Raw genomic sequence first — 15,445 nt, 5'->3', positions numbered from 1 at the left:
CACCGCCCGGAGCCCCCGGCCGCGCGGACCTGGCCGAGCCCGCAGGCTGCGGACGGCGCTGGGTGTCGGAGCCCGAAAGCGCGGGGCGCAAACCTCCCGGGCACTGGCAGAAGCCTTCTGCAAGCTTCCTCGCGGGAAAGCCGGTTGTCCTCACGCCTCAGTCTTCAGACCCACCTTGTGAGATTCGGTTCTCTGGAAAACGTGCGCCACTCCCTTCCACGGCCCAAATGCTTTCTGGATCTGGCCGGCCACTTACTTCCAGGCCGCTGCCCTTCTCCTTCCCCGTTCAGCCACCCGGCCTCCCCGCCCCTCGCCTCCTGCCTGGTCTCGGTAGGCCACCCTGGCAGAGTACTGGGTACCCTGTGCTCGTTCCCACTCTCCTTTGTACAACTATTTCCTTTTTTAAAAAATAATTTTATTGGGCCGGGGAGATGGCTCAGTGGAATAAGTGCTTCCCTGGCAAGCACAAGGGCCTGAGTTCAATCCCCGGTTCTGAAAAAAAAAAAAAAAAAAAAAAAAAAAAAAAGATTGAAAAACAAATAGCCATGAGACAGTTTAAAAACCGATTGCTAGCACAGTTTCAATAATTAATACATTGCATATTGTTGTCTCAGTGGTTATTCATTGTACAAGATGCAGACATGATATCCTGTCCACAAACACTATTAGAACAAATCTATTCATTGAATTAAGAAAATGCAGCTGTATATCTATCCTATTTTGAATATACAGATACAAATGGTCATTCATTTGTATTCCCCTATTTTGTTTAGTTTTGTCAGAGAAAAGTATTCATTCCATTGTCATTTAAATATTGTAGGTGCGTTAATTCGGCAAAATATTCCAATGTAGTTCAGTAGTCCATAATAGTAGTGGGTTTTCTGTAGGACTGGCAATGTCAGGAGTTGTTGACTTGAGCCTTTTACAGCTCAGCATAATATGACTTTACATTTTATACTTCGTTTTTATACTTTTCTGCTGGATGGTTAAGACCAAGATAAAGCAAGATAACAAAAAATATATTTAAAAATTTTTTTCTTCATATTCTGTAGGGACTTAAAGATTAATATATCAATACTTGATGGAAAATACCTGTTCCACGTTATGCCTAAGATGTTTGATATTCAGACAGATAGTGAGGTTAAGCTCAACTGCCTATGTTGTAGGGTAATAATAATAAACTTCTCTTATGGAGGGTTAACGACCTAAGTTTGCAGACCAAAAATTAGAGAAAAAGAAGGGCTGCAAGGACAGCCAACATTTTGGCCCTAGCCTTTCAAGGTCAGTGAGGACTCAGGACATAGGAGAACCTGTACTGTAACATCATGTAACTCAATTGCGCTCCAAATTTTCTGATCAAGGAGATTATGGGGCCAAAGAGGAACGTGATCTATGATGTAGAGTGTGCCTAAGGAGTCACTTGGAGAGAAAACATTCTCTCAGGCTTTCACAGAGAGCAAATTGGTCAAGCAATGGCTGCGACTCATCCACATGGCTGACACTGACAATGGATCTTACTGACAAGGTTACAGGATAAAAACTATTTCCTATTGATCCTTCTAACCTCAGTTCATACTTAACCCCACCGTGAAGCCTGATCTACCTTCCCAGATAACACTTTGGTGTCCCCTTTTACTCAGTCTCAGAGTTTTCTTTCTTTTTTCTTTTATTTTCAGAGACTCACTATGTAGTCCAGGCTGGCCTCAAGCTGCTGACCCTCCTGCCCAGCCTCCCAAGTGCTGGTGTGTCAGGCCTGCATCGCTACACCTACCTCAGATCTTCTGTCCTTTTCTTCCACAGCTTGTTATTGCTTGCTATGAATTTGTGTTTCCCTAACTGACTGGTAGCTGGCTCCTCTGCTGGGTCATGAGAGTCCCCGGGCAAGAGATGCATGTCTTCGCCTCACCTTGGTAGAATAGTCTCAGCACACTGCATCAAGTTTTGACTTTTTGTTTGTTTCTATTTTGAGACAGGGTCCTGCTATGTAGTTCAGGCTGAACTCAAACTTACTCTGTTGCCCAGCATAGCCTTGAACTTGCAGGGATCTGGTCCTCCTGCCTCGGCCTCCCCAGTGCTGAGAGTACAGGTGTGTGTCACCATGTCCGGCATGCCTGCGTCAGCCAAGTGTCTAAGTGATTGAATAATAATAACTGACATGGATTACGCACCCAGGGACACGTCAGGCACTGTGAAAAAGCTCTTGAGTGGTCTCATTTAATTCTTGTGGCACTTACAAATTTCTTTTTCTTTCATTTTACCAACCAGGAAACCACGGAATAGGGAGGGCATGTACTGTCCCAGCAGTCTGCGGTCACGCTGCTGTCTCTCTCTCTCAGGCAGACACGGCAGGCTAAAGCTCAAGCCTTCTGTGCACAACCTGAGCAAGACGAAGCAGACCAAGCTCACCGTGGGCAGCCTGGGCCTGGGCCTGATCATCATGCAGCATGGCCCCTACCTGCAGATCACCCACCTCATCGAGAAGGGGGCTGCAGCGAGAGACGGCAAACTGCAGCCAGGTGACTGGGGCTGCCCGGCCTCCCTTCAGTCGGGGCGGCAGGTACCAAGGCAGAGAACCACAATGATGGGACGCCACTGGCTATCACTGGCTACCCTAAATCTTTATTTATTTTTCCATTTTAGGGAAGGGTCTACAGGGTATTCAGGGCCTCACTACTAGGTCAGACTCATAGTGATCTACCTATTTACAGCCTCCCAAGAGCTGGGATTACAGGCGAGCGCCACCACACACAGTCTTAATTGCCTTTTCAGTGCACTCCTGGGGTGGGGTCAGCAGGCAGGCCTGGGGATCGAACCCTGGCCCCTGAGCCTGCTTGCGGGCACTTTAATCTGCTGAGTTCTTTGGCTGGCCCTCTATTTTTGTTTGTTGAGACAGGGTCTTACTAGGTATCCCAGGCTGGCCTCCCACTCACAAGGATCCTCCTGCCTTACCCTTCTGAGTGCTGGAATTACAGGTGTGTGCCACCATGCCTGGCTAGACTGGTTTTTTTTTCTGTTTTGTTTTTTGTTTTTTAATAAGAATAGGCTGGCCAGATAGCTCAGCAGATTAAAGCGCTTGCTTAGGCAGATGAAGGGGCCAGGGCTTTGATCCCTGGGCTGCTGTTCTGGCCCCGCCCGCGGGGGCACCCAGAGCTTGGGAGGCTGAAAACCAGGAAGGATCACTACAAGCTTGACTCTGTCGACCCTGCACTAAATGCATAAAAATAAATAAATAAAGCAATAAATCATTGTGATAACTGTGGTAGCACCAGCCTCTATTCTCAGCACTCAGGAGGCTGAGGCAGGAGAATCACCATGAGTTTGAAACCAACCTGGATTACATAGTGCGTTCAAGACCAGCCTGAAGTACAAAGCAAGACCTTGTCTCGAAAACAAAAAGACTCCTAGGACCCCTGGTGTCTATGAGAAGCCCCGGGGAGCGCTGCCAGGCCATTCACCAGCCCTGGGCCCACCCTGGTTCAGCTGGTGTGGGTTGACGCTAGGAAGGTTCTTGATTTAGAAGCTTCTCTGGCACACCCATTCTGGACCCCTCCTGTCTCTCAGGAGCTGTTCTTAGTCCCCAGTACTTTTCCTGCTCTTAAAAATAGACAGACGACAGACAGAAGCCCAGGAGATGTGCAGCTGGGGTTCAAAGCCCCAGAATTAAATGAGGTGGATAAGCAATACTATTAGGAATCAGTTTGCCTTACCTTAAAAGCAGACGGATTTTCTCTGCATTTCACCATAGCGGAAGATGCCCTGCCCCAGCCAGGACCCTTCAGTTTGTTAGTTACCCCGGCGACAGTTGCCGTGCAGTTCCTGTGACTTTTTCTTAGAAATGGCTGGTGAGTGTGATACGTAGCTGTCCCAGGTGACAAGCCCTTCTGCCCTGCACTTCCTGCTTGCTGATCCCACGTAAGCCCTAACCCAGCAGTGATGCAGGTCTGACCTTCTGATTTCTAGTCAGCGCCGGGCTGGCATTAAATAATTCTGCCCCCAAATCCTGGGTGTCATTCCTGCACATCATTGCACCCCTAGGTGCTGAGAGACAAACCGCCAGGACAGTTCCAGAGCCCCCAGATTCTGCTCATTGCTTTCTGTCACGGTGACCAATGCCTGAGAAAGCTTGTAAGGAGGATGTATTTGCCGTGGCTCCTGGCTTCAGACTGTGGTGCGCTGTCTCTGTTGCTTTGGGCATACAGAAGGTAGCACCCTGTGGCAGAGGAAGACCTTCAAGGGCCAAGGAAGCAGAGAGGGGAGGAGGAGGGCTGGGGTCCCCACCCCTCCCAAGGGGGCTTCTCCCAGGGACTCTGCTTCTGGACTCTAGGCCCCACCCCCTCAGGATTCTACCACCTTCCAGTGGGCCATTGTCTGGGGGCCAGACCTTTGACACATGAGCCTTGGGGGACACCTGTCCCAACCACAGCCCAGACAGTGAGAGCTCCAGGCTGGTCTTGTGGGCTGTTCTGCCTTCCCAGCCTCGCTGGAGCCGGATGACCAGTGTGGTCTCTCCAGGGTGCTAGAGTGAGACCCCGCTAGGCTCTTAGACATCAATTTCATTGATGCTGTGGTTTCCAGTACTAGCCGTACATTACGCATGTCCAGGCCAAACAAGCTTGTATAAAGCACCCCCTTGATATCTTCACTTTCGCATATCACAGATTTCTCAAACTCATTAGCTTAAGATGGAAAGCCAGCTCACTGGTGGTGACAGATACTGGGTTAAGCCCGAGACACAGATGCTCAAGGCTGGACCATAGCTCGTGGGCTCCTGGAAGGCAGAGGCTGGACTGAATTCATCTTTGAAATACAGGAATTACCTACAGTCCTGGCCCATTTATTGCCTTCGTGATTAGTATGCAGACAGAAAGTGAGCATCTGTCCCAGGCTTTGTACTAGGTGTTTCCATGAATAATGTGGACTTTGATGTCTGCATCGTTCCTGGAATGCAGATAATCAATACAGACGCATAGAGAGATGACACAATTTGTTCAGTATACACACCTAAGTCTGGGATCAGACCTGGGACTTGAACTCATGTCTGCCTGGAAACCCCATACCTTTCAGGCAGTTGCTTAATAACCAGAAGTGATATTTTAATACAGGGAGTCCAGCGCCGTGAACCCCCTGATGGTAAGGAAAAGTCTGCAAGCAGCCTTCCTGACAGCTGCCAGGAAGAGACGGGTGGTGCCAGTTGAGGACACCTGCCGTTTCTCTCATCTTACCGGCTCGAGCTGCGTTCTTTTTCCACCATGTGTTTTTTTTTTTTTTAATTTTTTTATTTTATTTTATTTATTTGAGAGACAGAGAGAGAGAGAGAGAGAGAGAGAGAGAGAGAGAGAGAGAGAGAGAGAGAGAGTGTGGTGTGTGTGTGTGTGTCCAGCTCAGCCCACCAGGGGGCGGGACTGGCTGGCATGTGGTGCTGGGGGATTGAACCGCGGTCCCTGATGCTTTGCCAAGCTTGTTCTAAGTAGGTGCTTTAGACCACTGAGCCATCTCTCCAGCCCCCACCATGTGTTTTTGAAGTCATCTTCTTTCGTATTTCATGATGGGATTGTGTATTGATTTTCTTTTTTCTTTTTTCTTTTTTTTGTATTTTAGGGAAGGGTCTTCAGGGTCTCACTACTAGATCGGACCCGTGACCTGCCTGTTTACAGCCTCCCAAGAGCTGGGATTCCAGGCGCGTGCCACCACATCTGGTCTTCATATTGATTTTCTAGTTTAGTTCCATGCTAGTTTATTCTGGCTCGGTTTTAAGTTCTTGGCCAGTGTGGCTTCAATAGGCTCTGATGTCCAAAGTCTTAAGAAATTAATATAGTTTTGTTCATTTAGCATTTCTTCAGGGTCTGCTGTGTGCAGACCCCCGGGGGCAACATGGCTGTAGTGGGGAGCCGAGGAGATGGGGCTGCAGCCACACGGACCTTATGTAGGCAGGGATGGAGAAAAAGAAGTAAGACCTATTTTTCTGTAGTGGTGTGGCTGCTGCAAAGTTGATTTAATGTAGGTAACTGAGACAAAGTTTATATAATGTCATCCCTACAGCCCATTAAGACAGAAAAAAGACATAATGAGGTTGTGTTCATAAATATCAAGCTGGTATCTCTATGAAGGGTGACGCTAATATCTATTTGCTAGAGTAATTACATTGCTACGCTGACACCTTTGGTTTACAGCCAGAGGGGCCAGGGAATTAAGCTGTTTATTTTCTACTCTCTTGATAAAAGTCACCCTTTTACAACATAATTAAGCAGAAAGCCAAGCCCTAGCTCTCAGCTATAAACACTGCTTTTTGCACTGGGCAAGTGTGTCAGCCCGAGGAGGATTCCCGCCACTGTAAAGCTGTTTCACACCGTGCAGCCTGCGGCCAGCTGGGAGAAGCCCCTCACCCTGGTTAGCTTCAGGGCTGGAGTTGATTTTTTCCCCCCAGCTACTTGTTGAGACTGAGGTGGAGGTTTTGCTCCATCCTCCCAAGTATTCATTTTCTGCAGTCATGGAAATTTGTTTCTGATAGGATCTAGCACTGTGGGACTCTGTCCGTGGCATTCTTTGAGTCTTGTTTTTTGAGACAGGGTCTCAGTATGTAGTTCCAGCTGGCCTGGTACTCACTGTGTAGCCCAGGCTGGCCTCAAACTCATGGCGATCCTCCTGCCTCAGCCTCCTGAGTGCAGGGGTTGCAGGCGTGCACCACCATGCCCGGCCCCATGGCATCTTTGGAAACTTCGTTGGGCATCAGTGCAGTTTTGTACCCCATTAGGGTGTAGTATCGGAGAAAGGTGCTTTCAGTCCTTCTCTCCTTGAAGCTGGGCTTGAACTGCCTCGGCATGATGGTGATTTGGGGTCCCTAGTTTCCCACACAGAGCGGTGGACCCATCCTTTATAACTACATCTGATGCTAGGACCCAGGTCGGCTATAAATCCCTGGTACCCTTGGGTAGGACATCAGTATTAATGAGCTGTGATGACTACAGTCTTGCCTAAAACAGGTCTCTCCTTGACAATCAAATTTTTTGTATTCCTTCCTCAAAGCCTTTTCTGAATGCAAGTAGCATTCAGGGCTCAGCCTCGCGAGCAGCACAAAGCAGTCCTGTTGAGGCCCTGAATTTAGGATGGCAGGTGTGACAGGGTTGCCAAAGAGCTGTAGGAGCAGGCTTGGGAAGTGGGGAGGGCGGGCAGCGGTCGCCCCAGCATCGCCTGCTGCAGGTTCAGTGACCCAGAAGGCAGTGCTGGGGGCTGGGTCTCCTCTACAGGTCGGGGTCCTGCCCCGGGGGGTGAAGTGGGGGTGTTGGCAAGGGTGAGCGCGGGTCCCTGGCCTCTGCAGCTTTCCCACTTGGGAAGTCGGGTTATTTGCTGTCAAGACAGTGTCTCCTCCCCACCCAGGCCCACCCTCATGCAGGGGCCAGCTGTCAAATGCCTTTGAACCATGTACCCTGTGTGGTTCCAACAAATCCTGCACAGGAGCTGGAAATTACATGAAAGGCTTGATGTTTAATGCAGGCTGCTTGCTGCGATGGCACTGGAGTTGCCAGGCAGGGATAACAGAGAGCAGGTCATTCACCAGTCACTTGGTCTAAGCTGGTTTTTGTTTTTTTTTTCCAGTAACAGTCATTTTCTTTGAAAAAATATACTTCTAGAATCCTAAAGGATGGTGCGGGGTGTAAATGGCTTTTAGCCCATTGCAGGAAGAATGTCACAGCTGTCTCAAAAGCATACAGTCATGTTTTTCCATTACACTGCAAAGGGAAGGAGCCTGCAAACATTCCTCATTATGCAAAGGACAATGAGGCCAAAGAGATGAACTCTAATTTTTATTTATTTTTTTGGTGGAACTGGGGATTGAACTCAGGCCCTTGCGCTTGCCGGGGAAGCACTTATTCCACTGAGCCATTTCCCCAGCCCCCTAATTTTTATTTTTTTAATGGTATGTGGAGAATTGAGCCAGGCAGTGCTGAGCGACTTCTCTAGCCCTTTTTAAATTTTAATTTGAGGCGGGATCTCACTCAGTTCTCCAGCTCAGCCTTGAACTTGTGGTCCTCATTTCTCACCTCCCATCAGGCGCCACAGTCCTGGCCAAAAGGAACATTTTAATAAAAGCGGAAGACTAGTTTTGGTCCACAGTGAAGTACCTTAGAATAAAGCCGAAGTCGACACGGTTCTCTTCAACCCATTATCTTAGATTTACGCATAATATTTTCCCTCCTCCAGGTGATGTTCTGATTAGTGTTGGTTATGCCAATGTGCTGGGTTATACGCTTCGGGAATTTCTAAAGCTTCTGCAACACATCACCATAGGAACAGTGCTACAAATTAAGGTTTACCGGGATTTTATTGACATTCCCCAAGAGTGGCAAGAGATCTGTGATTTAATTCCTGAGAGAAAGCTCCCCGTAACATTTAGGTAAGTCATTTGGGAACTCTGCTATACCAGCACTAGGGGCTGTGAACCCAGGGTCCTGGCTACTGTCGGATGGCAAGGACCACAGGAGGAGGGCCTGACGTCAGATCTTTGGAAAGGTTCGAGGCAGCACACAGATGGGGCTGGAGCAGCTGGCGCTCGAGGGTGGGCGGGCGTCCCCGAGCAGGCGCAGGCAGCTCCTGCGCCCCGAGCCCTTCCTGCCCGCTGAGCCCTCCCTTCAGGGCTGCCCCTCTCCCTGGCAGGCCAGCAGCGTCCCATCCGTCGGCCCCTCCAGGTCCTCAGCCCACCTCCACCTGGACTTGGCTTTTGTAACTCTGTCCCACAGGCTCTTCTTGGATCATCCACACCTTCATACTGTGCTTCTGATGTTTTTTTTTTTATTTGGTGGAACCGGGGATTGAACTCAAGTCCTTGTGCTTGCCAGAGAAGCGCTTATTCCACTGCGCCACCTCCCCGGCCCCTTTCCAGTGACTTCTGGGTTTACTTCACCCGGCTTCAAGATGGCATTGCGCTTTACAGCCGCTGCGCTACCTCTACCTCTGGCACCTCCCAGGGCATCTGTGATGCCACACTTTTCTTTTTGGAGACAGGTCTCCCTGTGTAGTTCAGGCTGGCCTTGAACTCACTATGTAGCCCACGCTGGCTGTCCTCCTGCCTCAGCCTCCCAAGTGCAGCAAAGACAGGCATGCGCCACCATGCCACTCTTGTATGTATTATCTCACGTGGTTTTCCTGCCCAAATCAGTTCCTTAAGGTTTTCATTCCCTAAGGTTGGCTCAATTTCACCGATGCTTGTGGCTTCTAGTATCATCCATACACGAGTCACTTTGAAAGTGTATTCTCTCCAAGCTCGTATCATGTGTATTTAAACGCCCACTTGCTATCTTCACTTGCATGCATCATAAATTCCTTGAACTGTTAGCTTCAGATGGAATGCCAGCTCACCAGAGATTTTTGCGGCAGCCTGTGTGTGTGTGTGTTACTGGGGACTGAACACAGGACTCTTGCATTGGCCTACATCCCCAGTCTAGCTGCCCAGGAAGACCCCAGCTGGCCGTCCTCCTGCCTCAGCACCTCCGAGTGCTTGATACAGGCAGGGCCACCACAGCCGGCTGTGGCTGTCTTGGGCAGTGTTTGCCTACGTGAAGAAGCCAGATATTTAGGGGTGTGCTTGGCTTCCCCGCTCAACCGATGACTAAGACTTGTCATCTTACCCTCTCCTCCTCGTGTGCGTATGCTTCTGCTGCTGGCTGTTGCCACTGTCCTGGATAGTCATCTTGGACCCTGTGAACCCCCTCGGGGCTCCTGTTCATGCTTACATAGGACGACCCAGCATAGTGCAAGTCCCGTCTTGGTATTTTCCAGCTTAGGATTTCTAGAACGCACGCTGAGATCCGGCTTCGCCTCCTTCTGCTCCCTCCGGCCTCCCTGGCCTTCAGTTTAGGCCTGGTTGCTCCGCAGTCTGCACCGTGCACGCAAGCTTTCTCCTCAGTGCTCACCCTAAAGGCTGTTTTCCTAGAGGTGCTCACCCTAAAGGCTGTTTTCCTAGAGGTGTGCTTCTGGGGCTTTAAACAGGACCACCTCTTGTGTGCGCCACGCCCCTTCACCTTCTCTACATTTACCTTTGATCAGACAATATGTATCATCAGTGGTTGGCTGTTTCCACAGTGAAGTGTACATTCCATGAAGGTGGAAACTGTCTAGGGAATGAACCGTTGATGAAATTTTCACAGAGCAGAGGGCTTATGCACTGGAAGAGTAAAGGAAAAATTTGAAGTAGCTTTGAATCTCAAGCAGTCACCCAAGTAAGTGCTGAGCGCTCGCTTGCTTATGTGTACCTGATTTAACGGGCTCTTCTATGGGTCAGCATGAGAGCCTTTCTTTAGTGTCAAATTCAGGGCTCTGATGCAAGAGTGTCCTTTAATTCTGTCAGGTTTCTGAGCTTAGTTGTTATAGCTATGAATCTTTGCACATGGGACAGGCTCAAAGGAATACAGGCCAGTTTCACTTCAGAGACTGAGACTTGTGGCTAAAGGTCTGACAGAGTCCACAGTTGTGCTCTGCTGGGCTGCAAAGGGTTGAAAACACCCAGAAGAGCCGTGACCTGTGGAGCCAGGACACATGGGCCACTTAGCCGGTGGCCAAGGTATTTGCTTACATACATGCATGACATATATGTTCTTCATTAAACTGTTTTGGCATTTATGTAGTATTTCTTGGAAAGAATCTCAATTTCTGATTTCTTTCCCCAAAACCTGAAAGATAGACCTGTGTTTCTAAGTGGTAATGGTGGAGTTGGAAGGGAATAGCTGTTCTCTCTGGATCTGGCAAACTGGAGAATATTTCTTTTTCCTGTGACCAGACCCATCCTGATTTGATTAAAAATCATTAAAACTATTAGTGAACACTTAACTCACTGCCCACTGTTGGGTGGCACTGCAACAGGATTTGGAAGTATTAGGCTGTTTGATTGGCTCAAAAATGCTTTTCCTCTCGGTCATTTTACAGGTAAGAAAGAGAAGCCCAAGTACCTAAGCGTGGTGGGGACACCATGCTGTAGGGTGCAGGTCCCCCAAGCAGGGAGTTAACTTTGTCTCCTAAGCTCACAACTGGCCACGGAGATGTGGGGAATGTAATTGAGGAATTGAAATTTTATTCACATTTAATCCACTTAGACCTAATAGCCACATGCAGCACTGGATCTAAGATGGTAGTTTGACCATTCAAAAGCAAAGAGATAAACGAGACAACAGCCCCATTTGAGTACAAGGCTAAAGCCCACAAACTTACAGAACAATGCCAAGCCGTTCTAAATCTTTTCTTAATGAAGTGAAGTATGTGGTTCAGGCTTTGGGTAACCTGTGTGGAAGGGGTGAGGGGAAGGCAGACTTCCCGCCGCAGGTGGCGCCATGTACAGTGGAGAACGCACTCCGTATGCTGCCCTGGGAGGATGAATTGTGTCATTTCCAGCCAACCCTGGCCTCTGCTGGCCACGGCCTTTTTTTTTTTTTTTTTTTTTGGTGGAACCAGGGATTGAACTCAGGCCCTTGTGCTTGCCAGAGAAGTGCTTATTCTGCACCATCTCCCTGGGCCCCACCACGGCCTTTCTAAAGCCAGTTTAGTAAGTGCTTAGCTCCACTACCCCTTCCAAAGTGCCTAATACAGAGCTTTCAATGATACTCTTATAGGCTGAGAAAAGTAACTAAACTGTTAATTCCATTAGGAAGTCCTGAGCCTGTCTGAATGGAAAGTGTTTTAATCTGGAGTTCTGAATCTCCCTGAGGGCCCAAGTAAGAATAAAGAAAATCACACTGTTTAAGCCTGGGGCTCTCAGCAAATGACCCCATGCCAGCTGCATATTACTAAGACATAATGTTCAGAAAGTGTTGCTTATGTTCTTGGAAGTAATAAACCTGCAGACTGGCGAAAGACTGCAGCACTAGCAAGCGTGACACGTGGGCAGGGCAGTGCGGAGGAACCCTGTTTCCTATTAGCAGGCTGGAGTGTGCAGACTGCCACAGCTTGTTTTGGATCTGTTGATCAAAGGATGAAGACAGCATTTGTTCTGCCACGTAACACCAGGCCACATACTGGTGGCACTGGGAGGTCTGGAGGCTCTGCAGGGTGGTGCGCTCCGTCACCCCCCATGTGGGAGGCTGAGGCAGGAGGACTGCCACAGGCTTGGGGCCAGCCCAGGCCACACAGTGAGCTTAAAGACAGCCTGAATTACACAGCGAGACTGTCTTAAAAAAACAATCAAACCAACAGTTGGAGCAAGTAACAACAAAATAAAAAGGGACTTAAAAGCTTTTGGACAACGTCATGCAGGGGGAAGAGTGAATGCTGAGCAGAAGGGGCCTCAACAAATCCACTCTGTAAACTGGTGATCTTCTCCGTCACTGCTATCTGGCCCACAAGAAGAGTTCAGGAAATGAGCAGGTTGAACTTGTCGTTCTGGATGCAGTGAAATAAACGCATCCTTTAAAGGCTCCTAACATTCTGGTCAGCAGTCTAGATTAAATTTGTGCGAAGCATTTTAAGGTAGTATGAGAGTTTTAGGTAAGATTTAAGAGTAAAGAATGTATGCAATGTGTGTGTTATTGAAACTGTCCTACCAATTTGGTTTGAAACCACCTCATTGCTATTTGTTTCTCAATAAAATTATGGAAAAAAAAAAACCCAAAAGATTTAAGTGCAAGAGTGAAAGACAGATGTGGTTAGTACCTGTGACTCCCAGCATTCAGGGGCTGAAGCAAGAGGCTGCTCCCTGGGACTGAAGTTGTGTGCCACTGCGTTCAACTTTAAAGGCGTGTTTGAAAATAAAAATTTTCATGATACAGAAAGGTAGTACTACAACCAGTTTGTATTTCATTTTATGAGCCGAAGCAGTTTATAAGACATCAGGGACTGTTTGTGTGCTAATACATTGGTACCAAGACTCACTCAGAAGCTTGTGCTTGCCAGGCAGGTGCTGGACTGCTGAGCTATCGCCCTGGTTGAAGCCTGCCAATATTAGTAAATTTTTGTGCATATTTGGTACAGGGTATCATTACGCAGCTTAGACTCTTGGTGATCCTCGTTTTCAGCTCCCTCGCCAACTGGGATTACAGGCGTGTACCACACACCACACCCAGATTTGGGCCCCTGGCTCAGTGTTCCCTGGGGGGAAGGGCCGGTGCAGCATGCGGGACTGGGGATTGAACCCTGGTCCCTGCTCTTGCCAAAGCAGGCGCTTAGTCTGCTGAGCTATCTCGCCAGCCTAATAATTCATTTCATTCATTATTTTCCTTTCAGCACACCGAAGAACACTGAGGCAGAAGAGGATTCTGTTAGCAGCAGTGAGGACAATGAAGATGGGGTTCTAGCTAACAGTCTTAGATATAGGAAGCCACCTTCAGCTGGACCCCAGCCTGCAAGGGTACCAGCGTCCATCTCCAGAGACCAACACAAACATAAAAATAGGAACCACACTGCTCGTGCTGGGCAAGAAATGAATGGTGATGCGAGGACTCACAGGCTGCAGGAGGTGATACAGGGGGAGCCAGATGACGGCCCCTCTTCCTCGGCCTCCTCTGCGTCAGATGCACTTTGGCTGGAGGACGGCGCCAAAGCTGAGAAGGGTGAAGGTCAGCCAGGACAAGTGGGCCCAGCAGCGCGCTGCCCATCTGTGGTAGCATGGCGCCTGTCTTGAGGACACCCAGGTTGCTCCTCACCAGCGCAGCCTTGTGGGCTCCTGAGAGTAAGGGCGCCCTGAGAAGCGCGGAGGCCACAAGTGTGAGGTGCAGGACTTGCAGGGCCCGCAGGTCTCACAGAAGCAGCAATAAAAGAGCACTGCTGTTCAGAGCTTTTCTCATCTTTTAGAAAATGCAGTACAGGACCCAGTACCTGAATGTTTGAACACAGAACTTCAGTTTGAGGGAAACACCAGTTTTACCTGGATATTTGGTCTTTTTTGGTGAAACTTCCATGTCCTACTTAAGACAAAATGGCAGCTGGGCCGTAGCATATCTGTGGTCCCAGCTGCTCAGCAAGCCTGAGGCCAGCCAGGGCAGCCTGCAAGACCCAGTCACACAAGTGAGGAGGGCCGGGGAACGTAGCCCGGTGGGAGGCCTCCTCCGGGTCAGTGCACGCGCATCGGGGCTGTCGCTGTGCGTCTCGCTGCTGGGTGGCTGTGCCAGCTCGGTAAATGCGTGGCTGCCTCCCAGGGTGGGTTTTCAGTCATTTTATTAATAAAAAGACCAGCACGAATGATTAGGTCCATTCGTACCACCAGTGGTACAGGCCATTGGATGGGAGCGCACATGCGCCACTGGGGCACAAGCTGGCAGCAACATGTTCAAAAGACGACAGGAAGTTGTACTGTTACTTTGAATGTCGGGTTGATACAGTTAGCTACTCAGGAAAGACAGTTTTTTCTTGCGGTACGGGGGACTGAATTCAGGACCCTGTGCTTGCCAGGCAAGCACTTATTCTACTGAGCTCTCTCCCTGGCCCAGGAAAGACAGTATTAAAACAAGTGGAACTAGAAGGAGAAAAAAACCCCTGCCACTGTGAAGATAAATCTGACATAAAATGAAGTACGTGAACCAAATCAGGTATCCTTATAAATTATAAGGAACTGTTCAGAAATAATTTGGGTTTTTTTGTCCTTTTGAGGCAGGGTCTTGCTATGTCGCACAGGCTGGTCTTGAACTCCAAACAACCCTCCTGTCTCAGCCTCCCCAGTGCTGGGATTACAGGCATCCACCACCACGCCCAGCTCCTGATGTTTCTTAATTGATAGTGGATTTAATCAATTAGTATATCCTTGTCTCCTTGAAAATATCTAAAACAAAGGTCTCAGCATGTAACAAATGTTGCTGATTAACTAGGAAAAATGTAACAAAAACATTTCAACAGAACATTTTATTGACTCTCAGGTGGGAGCAATTATCGGCATTTATACTCTTAAGATATTTTACCTAAGGAGAACAAGCAGTGTCACACTAAAGGCTCCTGATGGCTGCACTTGCCGCTCGGCCGGCCAGCCAGGACGTCTGGCTCCCTTGCATCACAGTTCATCGACGAATGGCGTGTGCTCCAAGTTTCCACTTGCTGCCATAGACTTCTGGCCAGAAACAAACTTCTTTGCGGCCTTTAGATAAAGGAATACAGAAAATTAAAAGAAATAGTATATATCATCAAGCAGACATTTCAAGACTTTATGGGCAGGGCCAGGGATATAGCTCAGCAGCACAGCGCTTGCCTGGCAAGTGCAAGGTCTTGAGTTTGATTCCCAGCACCAAGGGAAAAAAAAAACAAAACCCAAACAGACTAGACTTTATGGATAAAACTCTCTCTGCCAGCACTTCTTCAGCAGTCTCTTGTGAGAATCACTGTGAGATGGCCATGCTTTCTTTTATGTGAATCTGAACACTCCACCCGATGTGCGACCAGCACCTGTGGGAGAGTGGTTCTCTAGACGAGAGGGCAGCTGCTGAAGGGTGGGTGGACAAGGGGACCTGGGGCTCTGCAGGCGGGGCGGGTGGACAAGGGG

The 15,445-nt window shown here is 48.8% G+C and overlaps 2 protein-coding genes across 2 annotated transcripts in view; one reads left to right on the top strand and one right to left on the bottom strand.

The window, feature by feature from the left end:
- Pdzd9 (PDZ domain containing 9) overlaps nt 1-13,923 on the top strand; it is a 16,669-nt gene extending 2,746 nt beyond the window's left edge. The window contains exons 3-6 of the mRNA XM_023703781.1: nt 2,058-2,086; nt 2,337-2,516; nt 8,200-8,392; nt 13,204-13,923. Of these exons, the coding sequence (XP_023559549.1) occupies nt 2,058-2,086; nt 2,337-2,516; nt 8,200-8,392; nt 13,204-13,600 (799 nt within the window). The 3' untranslated portion in view covers nt 13,601-13,923. The remainder of the gene's footprint in view (nt 1-2,057; nt 2,087-2,336; nt 2,517-8,199; nt 8,393-13,203) is intronic.
- Nucleotides 13,924-14,784: 861 nt separating this feature from the next.
- Nucleotides 14,785-15,445, bottom strand: part of LOC101576799 (cytochrome b-c1 complex subunit 2, mitochondrial) — a 46,157-nt gene continuing 45,496 nt past the window's right edge. Inside the window, exon 14 of the mRNA XM_023703284.1 lies at nt 14,785-15,043. Within this exon, the coding sequence (XP_023559052.1) occupies nt 14,960-15,043 (84 nt within the window). The 3' untranslated portion in view covers nt 14,785-14,959. The remainder of the gene's footprint in view (nt 15,044-15,445) is intronic.

The sequence above is a fragment of the Octodon degus genome, unplaced genomic scaffold (assembly GCF_000260255.1).
Source record: "Octodon degus isolate 3935 unplaced genomic scaffold, OctDeg1.0 scaffold00001, whole genome shotgun sequence".
Taxonomy (NCBI): Eukaryota; Metazoa; Chordata; class Mammalia; order Rodentia; family Octodontidae; genus Octodon; species Octodon degus.
The sequence above is the reverse complement of the archived record's forward strand: the minus strand, read 5'-3'. Positions and strand labels throughout refer to the sequence as shown.